Consider the following 13,821-nt stretch of genomic DNA (forward strand, 5'->3'; position numbering starts at 1 on the left):
CAGCTCGTAACTTATCAGTGTGCCCATTTACGACTGGTAAAGTTGAATTCTAACTATCCAGAGGTGGAAATGAACAAAGTAACAAGTAGTTGGCATCTTAAACATACAAGACCATTAAGGACTTTGATTAAAGCGAACAGGCTGTGTGCCCTCATTGTGTCAGAATTTATGTTGGGATACAATGCAAATGTTTAAGAATTGTTTTGAATAAAATGTAATACTAAAGGATACAAACCTCACCAGAGTGGCAAAATAGCAACCATAATTGACAACAAAGAAAAAAAGTTCATAAAAAGATTAACTCTTGCTGCGGGTTAGATTTTTGAGGCATATCAACAAGATATAAATAGTCTGATAAAACACATCTTATTTATCTTGTCGCAATACAGAATACAAACACCCACTGAGTAAGTAAAGTGTCGATTTAATAGAGTTCTCTTTGTCCGAGAACCCAACCCACACAAGCAGCAGATGTGATACAATTTTACAATGTACAGCAAAATTCCTGTATCTTACTAGCATCAAAGTGCTTACTCTTATACTAAGAGTAAGAGCCAATAATCCCATTATAATACTCTAGAATTCTGAAGACCTACCACCCATGCAATATTGCAAGATTTATATACATTCCCTATTTTTTTTAAACATTTTTATAGAAATTTAAATATTTTACAAAAAAATGTTTCCCATTGACGTATAAAGTTGAATGAACCTAGGCTCAAAAAAGTATCTTTTTTTAAAATATAAATGTTATCATTAATTTATTTCAATATGTAATAGGTTTGAACAACTGAACAGCATTGATGCCGATAATGCACCAAGCAGAAGGCACTTATGCTGTGTGGTGGCTTATTTTTTATTAAACGGTCGTAGCCTTGAGCAAGTATAGTTCTCAGAGATGTAGTAGTGCATCCTCTTCCGTTTCATGCAGCAGTCTCCAAGAGCCCAGCATCGTAAAGCAGCAGAGTTTGTGGAAAAAAACGTGATTACATGGTTGTGAACAAAGAAGAAAGTTCTATTCCACCTCGTCCCTTCCTCTTTCCAAAAAAACAGTCATACAGCATCTCGTGCCCCAGCTCATTAATCTAGAACCAAGCTTTACAGGGACAACCATCATTGTCAAGAAGATTCACACTGGTTTCCATTCTCTCATAAATTACAAAATGTTGCTAAATTAGGATACTAAAATACCATCGAACACTGGGGTAGATGCTCGACATTTTGTGCCATTGAGAAAGTATATATTAAAAGTAAGGGCTAATTATTCCAAGGAGCAGTGCAGTTTCTAGCATTCCTTTCTCTCTACTGTTGACTTAGAAGCGCAGTCCTCGTGGCCTTCATTTTCTCTAAGCGTTTCACTAAGTGGCTGTTGGTCATCTCCATTTCTTCCATCTTGTCTTGTACAGTTCGAAGCTAAATAAAAAAAAATAAGCCACATTACTTTATACACAAATGCTTCTGGAGTTAATATGATGAAGCATAAAGGATGTGTAGTACAAATTCAGATTGCTTCATTTGGTTGAATATAAAAACCTAACTTTATTTATTATAGCGGATAATGACTACAATTTTAAAACATGAAATAATGAACTGTAACCTTCCTCCAATGTAGTGTCATTTACAAATGAAATGCTTGATGACATGTTAGTGAAAAAAGACAATTCAGTTAAGTAGCCTCTGAAGTCTTCTCTGGTGAAAATAGCTAGCATTTTTTAAAAGAATGGGAGCTGGGGAAGTGGTACAGTGAAGTTCCACACAGAGTTTGCCATTTTCTTTTGACAATAATAAAAGCATTTCCACGACATCAAAACCATAGCTAACATCCAAAATTGGGGGCTGCTCCTGACCGTGCCCATATGTGGAAAAAGCCATCACAGAGGACATAAATTAGATCTCATATCTACTTACGATTAACAGGGATGCAGTAAAACCTCTTGATTGAATGTGTTTATCATGTAATGATGTGTTGTGAAGACCAGTTTGCATAATAAGATCACAGCCCATTTAGAATGAGTTATGGTTTTGATGGCAGCAGTGCGAGTTATGACTTGTGCAGGCAGCCATACGTGGCAACTGGCAGGGGCTTTTTTGTTTTCATTTGGAACCATTACTTCACTTTAGTTGTAGTTTTATTTTTTACTAAACTTCTTTTCATTTTTAAGTCCTTGATACCAGCCCAAACCATTTTTAAAAACGTGTATCTTGAAAACTCCTTAAATTTAAAAAAAACTACATAATTTTTTTTTTTTAAAAGAAGTAAAAAAAGCTTTGAGTGCAATTCTACTTTCTTGCGCTGTCTGATGTAAGTTCATTAGTTCATTTAGGGTTTTGCACTGTAGCCGAGAGCACCATTTCCTATCCTAAGTAAAATGGGAAATGCATCTTTTTTTTGACTCCCTCCTTTTAACTTTCCTCCTCACTAATTGAGTCATGCCCCCTCCAAATGATATGCATTTTCTTTCGAAAGTGCAGTTGAACCCTAACAGTTACTATCAATGTTAAAGGTTTCTCTCTGGGTTGGGTGCACGATAGGTTTGGCGGAAAGCATCGGCTAAGGCTGAATGTAGAACAGCTAAAAAATAAGTAAGATATTTCTGAAACTAAATCTTGCCACATAAAGGGTATGTTGTATTTCCTTGTGTGACTGAACTCAATGGTCTAGTGATACTGGTGTCACGCTCAAAAAATGTTGGGAAGTCTAATAAATCTAGGGAAATGTACCAACACTGGTGGCAAATGATCTACCAATTATTACTTACAGCCAAAGTGGTGATTGGTAAGGTTTGGAAGATGGCCAGAACCCCTACATTAGGGAATGTGTTTTAAGAGCGTGGGAGGTCAGTTCATGGAATGTTTGTGGCACTGTGTCCGACAGGGGGCAAATAAATTACTACTCATATCCTTACAAGTCCTGGATTATGTGGCTAGTGACTGCAAATTACACATACTCCAAACCCTTTTACAATACAAAATCATTCTAAAGCATTGACTGATAATTAAGAAATGACAATGAAAGCTAGTATCTGTTGGCAGCAAGCTGCTTTTCAGATAACCTAGAGCTGCTGTAGGGCCAGGGATATTGAAGCAAGAGTTCATGTGGAATTTGAGGATAAACTGACTTAGTACAGTTATCATACTGTCAAGTTAAATTATGGCAGGTATATAGTTGCACATTCTTTCTGCGGTCTCTGTTTTTGGTGGATGATCTTCCCAGGAATCCGAAATGAACAGAAGGTGGAGCCAAGGACTATAGTGTTTTATGTTCTGAATACCAGGTTATATTGAAGCTTAAAAAGATAAACTCAAAGGAGCTACATATATGAATAAAAATGGATTGCCAGCAATTTTAGGACATGGACTTATATAGTGCAAAGCACAGCAAAATGCACTAATTATTTTTCCAACATTCCTCCCCTCCTCAATGAACCATCACTTCACAGTGATATACCCAGCTGTAAGAGGTATGTTTAACGATGTCCACAGGAGACATAAAACCAAGTTCTCTCACTTATAGGGCTAGCCCTCAAGAGCTAGTTTGTAAGGAGAATATAGATTACCTCTCGCTGAAGTTTTCTCTTTTCTGCTTTAAGTTCATCTTCAACCTTTTCAGCATTCTCTGCAGCAGATTTATACCTCATCACTTGTCCTTCAAGTCTTGCAATCTAGAGAAAATAAATAATCAAGATCATTCTTTTTAAACTATTTTTAAATAAAGTATTGAATGCATCACAAAAGATTGACTTTCTGGATAATTTGAGCTTCCAGTGCCTGGCGTGAATATTAAACCATCCATAGATGTGTCTATGAACATGCTAAAGTTTTTTTTCTTTCAAAAACCTTTATGGGTTTTACCAAGAACAGATAACAATTTAGCACTGTCAACAATATGTTGCATGGAAATATCAGTAACAATACAACCTTATGCCAACCAGTATTACTAATAAAGACATCGTGGTAGTAACAAGGTTAACAGTAATCAGAGTGCATTATATCACCAATATACTTTACACAGTCTTTACTGGACTCCCTCCAGCTGACGTCCCTCCGAAATCTAGCAGAAAGCGCTCCCCAAAAACCCACATATCTGCCTGTATCTTAGCATCTGTTCGCACATATCAGAGATGCAATTCCTCAGTTAGTGACCACTCGGAAACGTCCCAAACCTACAAGTCCACCTTGTGGGCTCTAACTCCCATCCAGGTTATGGCCAACAACCTCAAAGCCAGTACTAGAGCCAAGTGTAAGAAGCTGTAAGCCATCTTACATTTCTTGGGGCGGGCAAAATTCTCCAACAATGCTGAGGAGCTAGCTCACAAGCCAGTGCAGTGGTCCTCTGTATCCTACCCACCACGGCTGACCAGAAGCCTCCCACCACTGCACAGTCCCACACCAAAGATATAAAATCAGCATTAGCAAAACCGCAACGAGGACAAGCAGGCAACCACTACCTATGCTTGCTCATGGAGGTCACATACGTACGATGTAAAAAACCTGAAGTGCATCAATTTAAAGAAGGCATTGCCAGACACAGATTTCAATAACACACAGACCCTGGCCCAATCAGCATTCTACAAGAGGGCACTAAGATCTGCCTCCCAGGCCCGCCGAACCCATAGCTGCCCTCGTACCCTGTCTGCCTGCACTGCCTTATATATCAAGGACATAACATGATGCCCTGAACTCAACTTCAACAGCGCACCCACCACAGCCAGGAAGGATACGCAGATCTGCATAGCTATCTAAGTCACCCCTGCATAATGTAAGAAGTGTCCAGTACCCTCTCCAAACAGAGACTGTGCGTCCGCAAAAAGAGAAAGAGCACTGGGGTACAGATCCCTGCCAAGCTCACAGCCTCCATCATCGTGCCAAACCTAGAACGACATGGCTCTCTCCAACTGGTGGAACGGTCCAGCACCCAAAACGGCATGAAAGGGAGTCCTTATTACCACCATCGTGACCACTCTCGGCCATATGGCAGCGGTCTGAAGCACGATGTAAAGAGCACCAGTCGTCACGTTTGAGCCCTCCATCAACATTTCTGAAAGTTTACCATCATCCACCATTCCTTCCAGCAAAGCTTTTTTTTCCCAGTTAACCCCCTCCAACAGCCATTGAGCTGCATACTGCAAGTGGGACGCATAACAGTAAAGTTCCAGGTTTATAACTCTAAGCTCACCCTCCTCGTACCCCCTCATTAACGTCATACGAGACACTCTTGTCCGCTTTCCTGCCGGTATGAGTGAGGTGAGAAGTGCATCAAACCTCTGAAAAATGATCACGTTTCAACCTCAACCGCAGATAAGGGAGCTGCTTTGAAAGGACCCCCACCAAGCTGCCAAGGGAATAACAATGACGTTGCTCTATTAATTCTGACACCAGATACATGACCTTGCTAAAGTTAGTGTAAGGCCGTAGAATCCACTGTGACTGTTTATGGTGTTGTGCGTTTTGACAAAATGTGGCCTCCACTTACCTTGTTTAAAAAGGCATAAAGCTAAACCTTTGCTAAGACTTTACAAGTGTCCCAGAATTGCAATAGGGGATTTGTCAATGCAACTAATGAATAGTAAGGATCAAGCACAGGTGATATGGTGAGTAGAAGGTGGCCCCTGGCCCCGTGTCAATAGTTTAAAGTGAGGCTTAAAAACCAAGATTAGCATCAGTTTTCCTTACTTTAAAAAATCTACATCTCATAGGGAAATTTGATAGTAGAAAGTGTATTCCTTCGATAAACTTTAACACAGTGCCCCCTCTAGCAAACTTTGTGTTTCATTAATTTTATTTCACCTGAAACCTGCAGGGTTTATAAAATTGTAATCTTTTGCAAATGTTTTCGGATCATTCACCTTCGGATGAGATTTACGTAAGGTACACTGTTCTACAACCCTGCTTGGAGGTTAAAAGTGCAGGATGTTGGGACGTGTCTCCCCTGAGCTAACGCTCGGTGCCCCTTCCCCCCTACGATATTGAGGCTTGAGTCAGGCGTCCATGTCCCCTGCCACCTCCAGGATGGTCCCCAGAGATGGGGTGAGCCCTGCGGAAGAGTCCAGGGGCCACATGAAGCACCGGAGATGGCTAAAGCGATCGGGATGGGCCCAGCTACCGGCCAGAGGGGTGGCCATTTTGAATCTGCAGATGGGCCTCACGGTGCGGGCCGCCCGGGCGTGGGCAGTCCTAGCTGGGCCTAACGTGCCAAAGCAGCAGGGCAGGCTGTCAGAGCAGAACCTAGGTGGCGTGGCCTGTTTCTGAGAGGTCCCGGGGGCAGGCACAAGTGGTCGGAGCTATCAAATGTGGAGTCGCTGTCCTGGCACACGGCAGAGAACGAGGAGGCAGCGAGCAAGGCCTCGCATAGGACAGAGCGGCATGGCATCCATGCGGAACTGAGGTCCGGCTGTTCTCCGGGGGCCCTGCACTTAAGGCGCTATTGCTGGCTCCTGAAGCGCGATTCCCTGGCTGATGCCACAAACATAAGGCACTATTAATGACTGTCGCCCCATCAGGCTGCTGCTCCGACACTCGGGCTGAGACATACCCTGCACCTTCCACCCTACCTTTTTTGGAATGGGACTTCTAAGCTAATCAAGGGCACTAATTTGATATTCCCACAGCTACACACGGGCACCCCCCCCCCCCGGCTCGAGCAATGGTGCCTTTACCCACCTACGCTTTCCATAGAATTCCCAGCCCCGAACTATTGCTTCTTGTGACTCTTTGGGTGTGACATTGCTTCTGGCTGGTGTTCGTGTAGATCATTCCTGCTTCCTTGAGGCTAAGGAGACGTCGCTGACGTGATGTGATGGCTTCGGTGATCCTGGTTTCCATGAGCAACCTTACATACCCAATTTGATGATTGAAGACTCCTGCTTTGGTGCGGGAGCTCCCCTAGTCCCCTCTTCTTCGCCCTACGTCAGACATGGCGACCAATCAAGCAAAATCCCCTCGGTGCACTACCATTAAAGACTTACTTCAAAATCTAGACCAGAATGCTCCGGCACAATGGGGTGACTCTCCCCTCCAGCCAGATTTCGGAAGCCCCAATAGCAATCAGAATCCAGCGACTAAAGGGGATTGGCAACTGTTGTTGGCAGAGTTTCGTAAAGACATTAATACGCTTCGTCAAGATTTCATGCGCACTCTTTCAAACCTCAACAAATCGGTCTGACAAACAGACTCGTACCTGACAACAGTTGAATCTGTTTATGCTGACCAGGTTATCGAAAACGTGGATCGCACAGCACACATTGAGAAACTCAAGACAAACTACAATCTCTTGCAAGACAAACTGGACGACCAGGAGAATCAGTCCAGAAGCAATAATGTTCGCATCAGGGGAACTGGTGTGGCCGTCTCCACATCAGACCAAGGCCCACGTTCAAGCTCTTTTTGCCCAGACTGTGATCAACCAGTGTTTCTAGATCGCACGAACACACGGTGTTTTCACTTTACCAACAGCAGAAGAACCTTCCTCCGGACGTTCTCACCAGCGTTCATTGCTTCCATATAAAGGAGAAGGTCATGCAAGCAGCTAGGTGACAAGACTTGGTGGTCTTCAGGGGTGACAACCTCACCTTATACCAGAATGTGTCTACTCACACCTTAGCCAGATTCAGAGACTTTGGAGATGTCACACTCCATTTGCGTGAGGGCAAGAACGCTTAACGATGGGGTTTCCCCCTAAACGAGTGGCCGCACGAACGCAGGTGGAGACAGACGAGGCACTTGGCGTGTCACCCCCTCGAGATGGTGAAAACTCTCTTGGGTCTGCTATGCCATCCCTAGTGGACGGGTTGGGGGTGGGGGTGGGCAGGTGATATCTGAACTCTAAGAGTAAAAAGAAAAAAGCCCACAAGCAATGTAGGGCGGATGCCCAGGTTCAGCACTGTGTTTCCTCTTATGATGATACCCCTGTATGGTCACATCCGCCTGGGGACTGATCTGGATCAAGATAAGAGGCGGCACAGCCCCCATGAGACTACTACATGTTACGGACTCCTGCTACATGTTTTTGAGTTTATAGCCATGAGGGGGGAGGGGCAGGGTTTCATGGTGGGGCCCCCCCTCTCACTTCTGTTTTCTCTCCTAGTGAGAGGGATTTTCTCTTCTTTCTAAGTTACACTACTTGTTCTTCTCAAGTAGACCCACACGGCCCCTACTCATGAGGGGACGGGTCTGGGTCCTTCATATCAGTGCATTAGGCACCTCTGTATGGTTATTGTGTGCTGTTCTGCTATGTTTGGTTAAATGTTGTTTGACACATTGACATATCTAGGCCAATCTTATTATGGGAAGACAAACGATGACCCCAGTGGTTGTTTCACTGGGATGGTGCTTTCTATCTCGTTAGCTTATGGCACTCACGTTTGCTACCTTGAATGTACAGGGCCTTAATTCTCACATTAAACGTAGGGCGCTGACTAACTGGCTTCGTCGCTGGGAAGTTGACGTCACAATCTTACAAGAAACGCATCTTCTTAGGGCAGACACTGGACGTTTGCGATCATACTGGTACCCTACCCAATTTCACTCACCCTATACTCCAAAAGCACGGGGGTGGCCCTGCTGTTTCGTAGGGGGCTTTCCTTTCGACTTGAAGCTACTTATAAGGAGACAGAGAGGCATTGACGGGCGTTCGAGCCTCCCTGGGTTCTCCTATGGTTACCTTGGTGTCCATTTACAGTCCCACCACCAATGGTGACTCTTTACACTGCATTGTTTTCCACCATCTCCCACTTCGCTCGCAGTTCTATTATTTTGGGGGGGGGGCCTAAACGCTACACTCGAACCCTGCGTTGATAGATCTGGGGAGAGGTGGGAGACAACTTACTCCTTCTCTACTCCAGGGTATGGCCAATCTCTCCTTGCTTGATGCTTGGAGACACTTCCACCCTTGAGAACGTGACTACATGTTTTATTCTAATGTTCATAAAACATACTCATGCATGGATTACTTTTTGGTCTCTAAAGCGCTGGCCTTGCATTTTCACGACTCTGCAATTGGCATCAAGGCCCTGTCAGATCATGCACCAGTGTACTTGGATATAGGGCGTGATGCCCCTCAGCCTCTCTTTCCTCGTCCTTGGGTGATGAATGAGGTGGCGTTTTGAGATCCCTCCCTTCGAGATTTAATTAAAGATACTGTTGAACATTATTTTAAGGAAAACAACACTGGGCATGTGTCTCCTGCAACCCTCTAGGACATGGCGAAGGCTGTTTTCAGGGGAGAATTGGTATCTCACACAGCTACATTTGAACGCACAGCACACTTGTGAAGGCAGGAATCAGAAACTAACTTGGCTGAGGCAGAAACCCACCATAAGCGTTTGGGCACAAATCTCACTTTGAGGGACCTCAGAACCATAAAGGGAGAGTTAGAGCATCTCCTTATGAAAGAGGCAGCTAGGAAACTTCTATACATTGGTCAGACATACTGTGAGCAAGGGGATAAGGCGGATAGATTATTAGCGCACAAACCACGCCTTCATTCCACATATAACCACATACATGAAATATGGGATGATGAAGACTGTCCTTTTTCCTCAACCAAAGACATAATGAAGGTCTTGTACGACTACTATTCGGCCTTGTACCAGTCTCCGGCTCTATCTGAGAAGTTGCAGGACGACTACCTAGGTGGTTTTGATCCTCCTGACTGCAGGGAAGATTTCTTTCAACTCGAGTCCAAGATTGACTTGGAAGAGGTTAAATCAGTCATCACTGGGTTACCTGCATGGAAAGCACCTGGTCCAGATGGGTTTACTGCTATGTTTTATAAGACTTTTGTTCACCCCCTAGCCAAACCCCTAGCCAAACCCCTAACTCAAGTCTACAACTATTTCTTAACTGCTGGATAGGTCACTGAAACAATGATGGACTCATATCACCTTGATTTTTAAAGCTGAACAAACCTCACACTAGATGTACATCCTACCGCTCTATCGCCCTTCTCAATTGTGATGTCAAAATGTGTGCATCTGTCTTGGTTCGGCATCTCAAATATATATTGCCCCATATTATCATCCGGCAGCAGTCAGGCTTCATACAAAATCGCCAAGCCAATGACAACACACGTTTGGCTATAGCCCTTATGGAAGCAGCAGAACACACTAGTCAGACCCTGCTCCTTCTTTCTTTGGACGCTGTGAAGGTGTCTGACAGGGTAGATTGGGCCTTCCTTTTTAGAATTCTGATGAAATTCTACATGGGCCCCAAACTGACGACATTTGTCCAATCCAACTTCTGCCGGCCCAGGGCATAATTGAAAATCAACTGAACCCTTTCCACGTCCATCCCCCCTCACGAGGGGGACTCAAGAAGGTTGCCCTATTTCACCCTCTATTTTTGCGCTCTCTATGGTGCCCTAGTGGCTGGAGTCCAGGGCAACCCCAATATTCAGGGTATTGGGGTAGGGGACAAGGAGCACAAAATGGCTTTGTTTGTGGATGACATTCTTTGTTTCCTTCCCCAGCCTTCAACTTCTCTTAATTGATGAAGGAACTTGATGCTTTTTCAGCGGTCTCCGGCTTCAAGGGCAACTTTACAGAATTACGGGGTGTGGGTGTGGCCAATGCCAGGAGCACTTTGAAACAACATGTGCGACAGGTGGGGTTCCAATGGACATCTGATAGCATTACATTCCTCAGCATTCAATTCACATCTTCCACCACAGCTTTGTTTCTAGGAAATATTCCCCATCCCTTTTCTCAACGCCTTATTCAAGGGTCTTTACCGATGGGGCAAGCTGTAGATCTCTTGGCTAGGCAGGCTCAACTGTCTTAAGATGAATTTTATGCTGCGTCTCCTGTATGCCCTCCAGACCCTTCCTCTTCCCGCTTCCAAATCTACACAAGTCCACATTCATGCTAAAATGACTGATTTTGTCTGGGACAATAAATCTCCGAGAGTAGCGGAAGCAACCTTGTGTCAGGATAAATCTGATGGAGGCTGAGGGTTCCCAGATACAGGTACATACTTGCTCGCAGTGCAGCTACACCCCCCAACCCCCACCTTGGACTGGATCCACAACCCTGACAACAAACCATGGGTTCAGGTCGAACAAGTGGGTGCCCCTGGATGTCTGTTGTGGCTTCCCCTTACGAGAGGCCCTCCGGGTCCCCCTCTTCTCCCACTGACTTCCCTTTTGTTGACATACTGGTGGGAAATACGGTCTAAAAGTACGTTTCCCTCTTCCCCTTACATCATTGGCTCCTAATCATGATTTCCCGCTTGGGGATACTCATCCTGGCCCCTATGCTTGGAGTGAAAACGAAGCTCCACAGCTACAGGCCTTCTATAATGAGGGCGCCTTAAGGTTGTGGGATTCCCTCCAGCAATAGTTTGACCTCTCCAAATCCGTGTCATATTGATAGTCCAAGCACTACACTGGGCAGTACTCCCAAAAGCATGCGCTGCCATGGAGTGTGACAAATCTGACATTGAATCTCTCTTTAGCTCAAATATTAGACAAAGGCATTTGTTTTACTTTACCATTATATTTTAGCTCTAACACCCCCCCAGGAAGCATGTCTACATCACACAGTGGGAGAGGGAGTTGGGGATGAGATCTCGGAGGCTACATGGCAGTCAAACTGGCTATGGGATTCATGCTCTTCTGTATGCTTGAAACAAAGAAAACTCAGAAACTCATCACCCTTTGTACCTGACCATGGCTCGTCTGCTTGAAATGTTTGGGAGCCCGGATGTCTGTTGGAACGGGAGTGGGGAGCGGGGTACTTTTCTACATGCCTGGTGGACATGTCCATCCATACAATTTTTTTGGGATACTATCCTGCACAACATATATAATATCACTAACTTTACCCTGCCACGTGAGCCGCTGCTTGTTCTGTTAGGTGACCCTTGGACTGAGAGGGCTCTCCCTACATCTACACCTAGAGAAAAATTTGTGTCCTTCCTTGTGTTGGTGGTACGCCTCGGTATAGCTCAAATGTGGAAACAGCCTCATGCCCCAACCGTTAACCTGTGGTGGAACAAGGTGTGGAACATATACGCTATGGAGAAACTTACTGCAATCCTTGGAGACAAACGGACTAGATTTGAATCCATGTGGTGACCCTGTCTCACCTACATCCGCCCCCAGGGGAGGTTAAGGGGCATTCATCTTACCATGTCAAAAACACTTTGCGCCTCAGAGATGTGGAGGCTTTCATCCCCGGAGTCTGGGGAGGACACCTCATGATAGAGCCAGAACATAGCTGGTTGGAGAGTTTGTGGATTGCCTGTACGATGCCCCATACCCTCTCCCCGGGGACTGACCGATAATGTTATAAGGCCCTGCTTACTGTATATTGTTTATTGCTTACCACTGTATTTCACAATACCTCCTTAATTCAATATGGCAACATGCTGTCATTGTTATTGTAAACTGTCTTACTAATCCATTTTGATATACTGCTATATCTCTCGGAAGGCTGATTGCTATGATCAATGTGTTAGGTTTCTTTTTCTTTTCTCTCTTTTTTTTTTACTATCTATTAAAAGGCAAAAACGAAGCATTAAAAAAAATCCAATAACTAAAGTGCAGGATGTTGGATTTAAAGACAAAATTAGACACGCAGTTGATCACTTTAAATAAGAACATAGGTAAATAAAATGTGTATAATGGGAAGCTATGAAGGTGGTACAAGCTATATAGATTTGCAAAATCCACAGCATGAAGAAGGAAAGGGAGAGGCTTATACAGAAAAAGAACATAAATACACAATAAAACATACAAGAGTTGCAAACTGACTGGTCAAGAGATAATAACTGCTGGTAGTAGAAAAGAGGAGGAAAGTTCAGGATGCATAGAGGACTTTAATTAAATTTGAAAATAAGTAACCCAAACAACTGCTACAAAGGAAAGGATATAAAGACCGAAAGCTGCTAGCAAATGCTGTTTAAATAGAAATAGCCCCAAACAAATATTCTGGCTATTACTAATAAAGAGATAGAGCATGGATGTCAATCAAAAATGGTATGAATAAGGCCTTTTATGAGTATGTGAGGAGAATATACTCCCGGCATTTGCGTCCTAGCAAGAAGCAGCTAGAACAAGGTCCAGGGAGCAGTGGTGTACGAAACTGACCTGATAACAGAGTGAGGAATTTAAATTCCTATTAGCTATAACATGGACTTTGTAAGGAAATGCCTCTTTTTGTACAATCACTCAAGCTTTTGGACTGATGCTGCTGTTTTTTTTTGACTCCGGGAGTGCACTAAGGCTTGATAACCAGACCTCGGTGCCTGTGCCCTAACCCTTAAACTGATATGTTGAATTTACTTTTACCCAATTGGCTCAGCTAGCTTACCTGTAAGTCCCTAGTAAATGATACCAGGGCATTTAAGTTAGAGGGTCCCCCCAGGGATTGCAGCACAGGTTGTGCCACACTGGGAGGGACATGGGCTAGAAGAGCAGTTTGACTGCTGCCATTTAAAGCTAAGGCAAAGCCAGACTTCACTCTGGTATATGTGTAAGCCACTCCTATGGGCATATCAAGTCCTAAGGCAGGGTCAACATATTCCACTGACAGAACATGTAACTTAACATGTTCTGACAGTGAAAACACTGAACTGTCCTGTTTACTTTGGAAAAACTTGGTCGATCAATTGGCGAGTGCAGAGTTACACACTGACCCCTTGGCTGTGCTAACTCTGGAACTGTGTGACCAATGTGGGTCATCCAAGGTTTCAAACAACTTGTAACATTAAGCCCAACTTGATTCTCAGGTTGAAATCAATGTAACATGTTGCAGAGTGCAACTTTAGAAAAGCTACCACTTTGTTGTCTTTGGTCTGCTATCCCCATACTGGTTGCACATGGAG

The 13,821-nt window shown here is 44.1% G+C and overlaps 1 protein-coding gene across 11 annotated transcripts in view; it reads right to left on the reverse strand.

The window, feature by feature from the left end:
• Nucleotides 1–408: 408 nt before the first annotated feature.
• The window catches only part of LRRFIP2 (LRR binding FLII interacting protein 2), a 291,111-nt gene continuing 277,698 nt past the window's right edge, over nt 409–13,821 (reverse strand). For all 11 annotated transcript variants that reach the window (XM_069215054.1, XM_069215036.1, XM_069215027.1 and 8 more), the window contains 2 exons: nt 3,558–3,662; nt 409–1,413 (listed from right to left, as the gene is read on the reverse strand). In XM_069215054.1, coding sequence (XP_069071155.1) covers nt 1,303–1,413; nt 3,558–3,662 — 216 coding nt within the window. In that variant the 3' untranslated portion in view covers nt 409–1,302. The remainder of the gene's footprint in view (nt 1,414–3,557; nt 3,663–13,821) is intronic.

The sequence above is a fragment of the Pleurodeles waltl genome, chromosome 2_1 (assembly GCF_031143425.1).
Source record: "Pleurodeles waltl isolate 20211129_DDA chromosome 2_1, aPleWal1.hap1.20221129, whole genome shotgun sequence".
Taxonomy (NCBI): Eukaryota; Metazoa; Chordata; class Amphibia; order Caudata; family Salamandridae; genus Pleurodeles; species Pleurodeles waltl.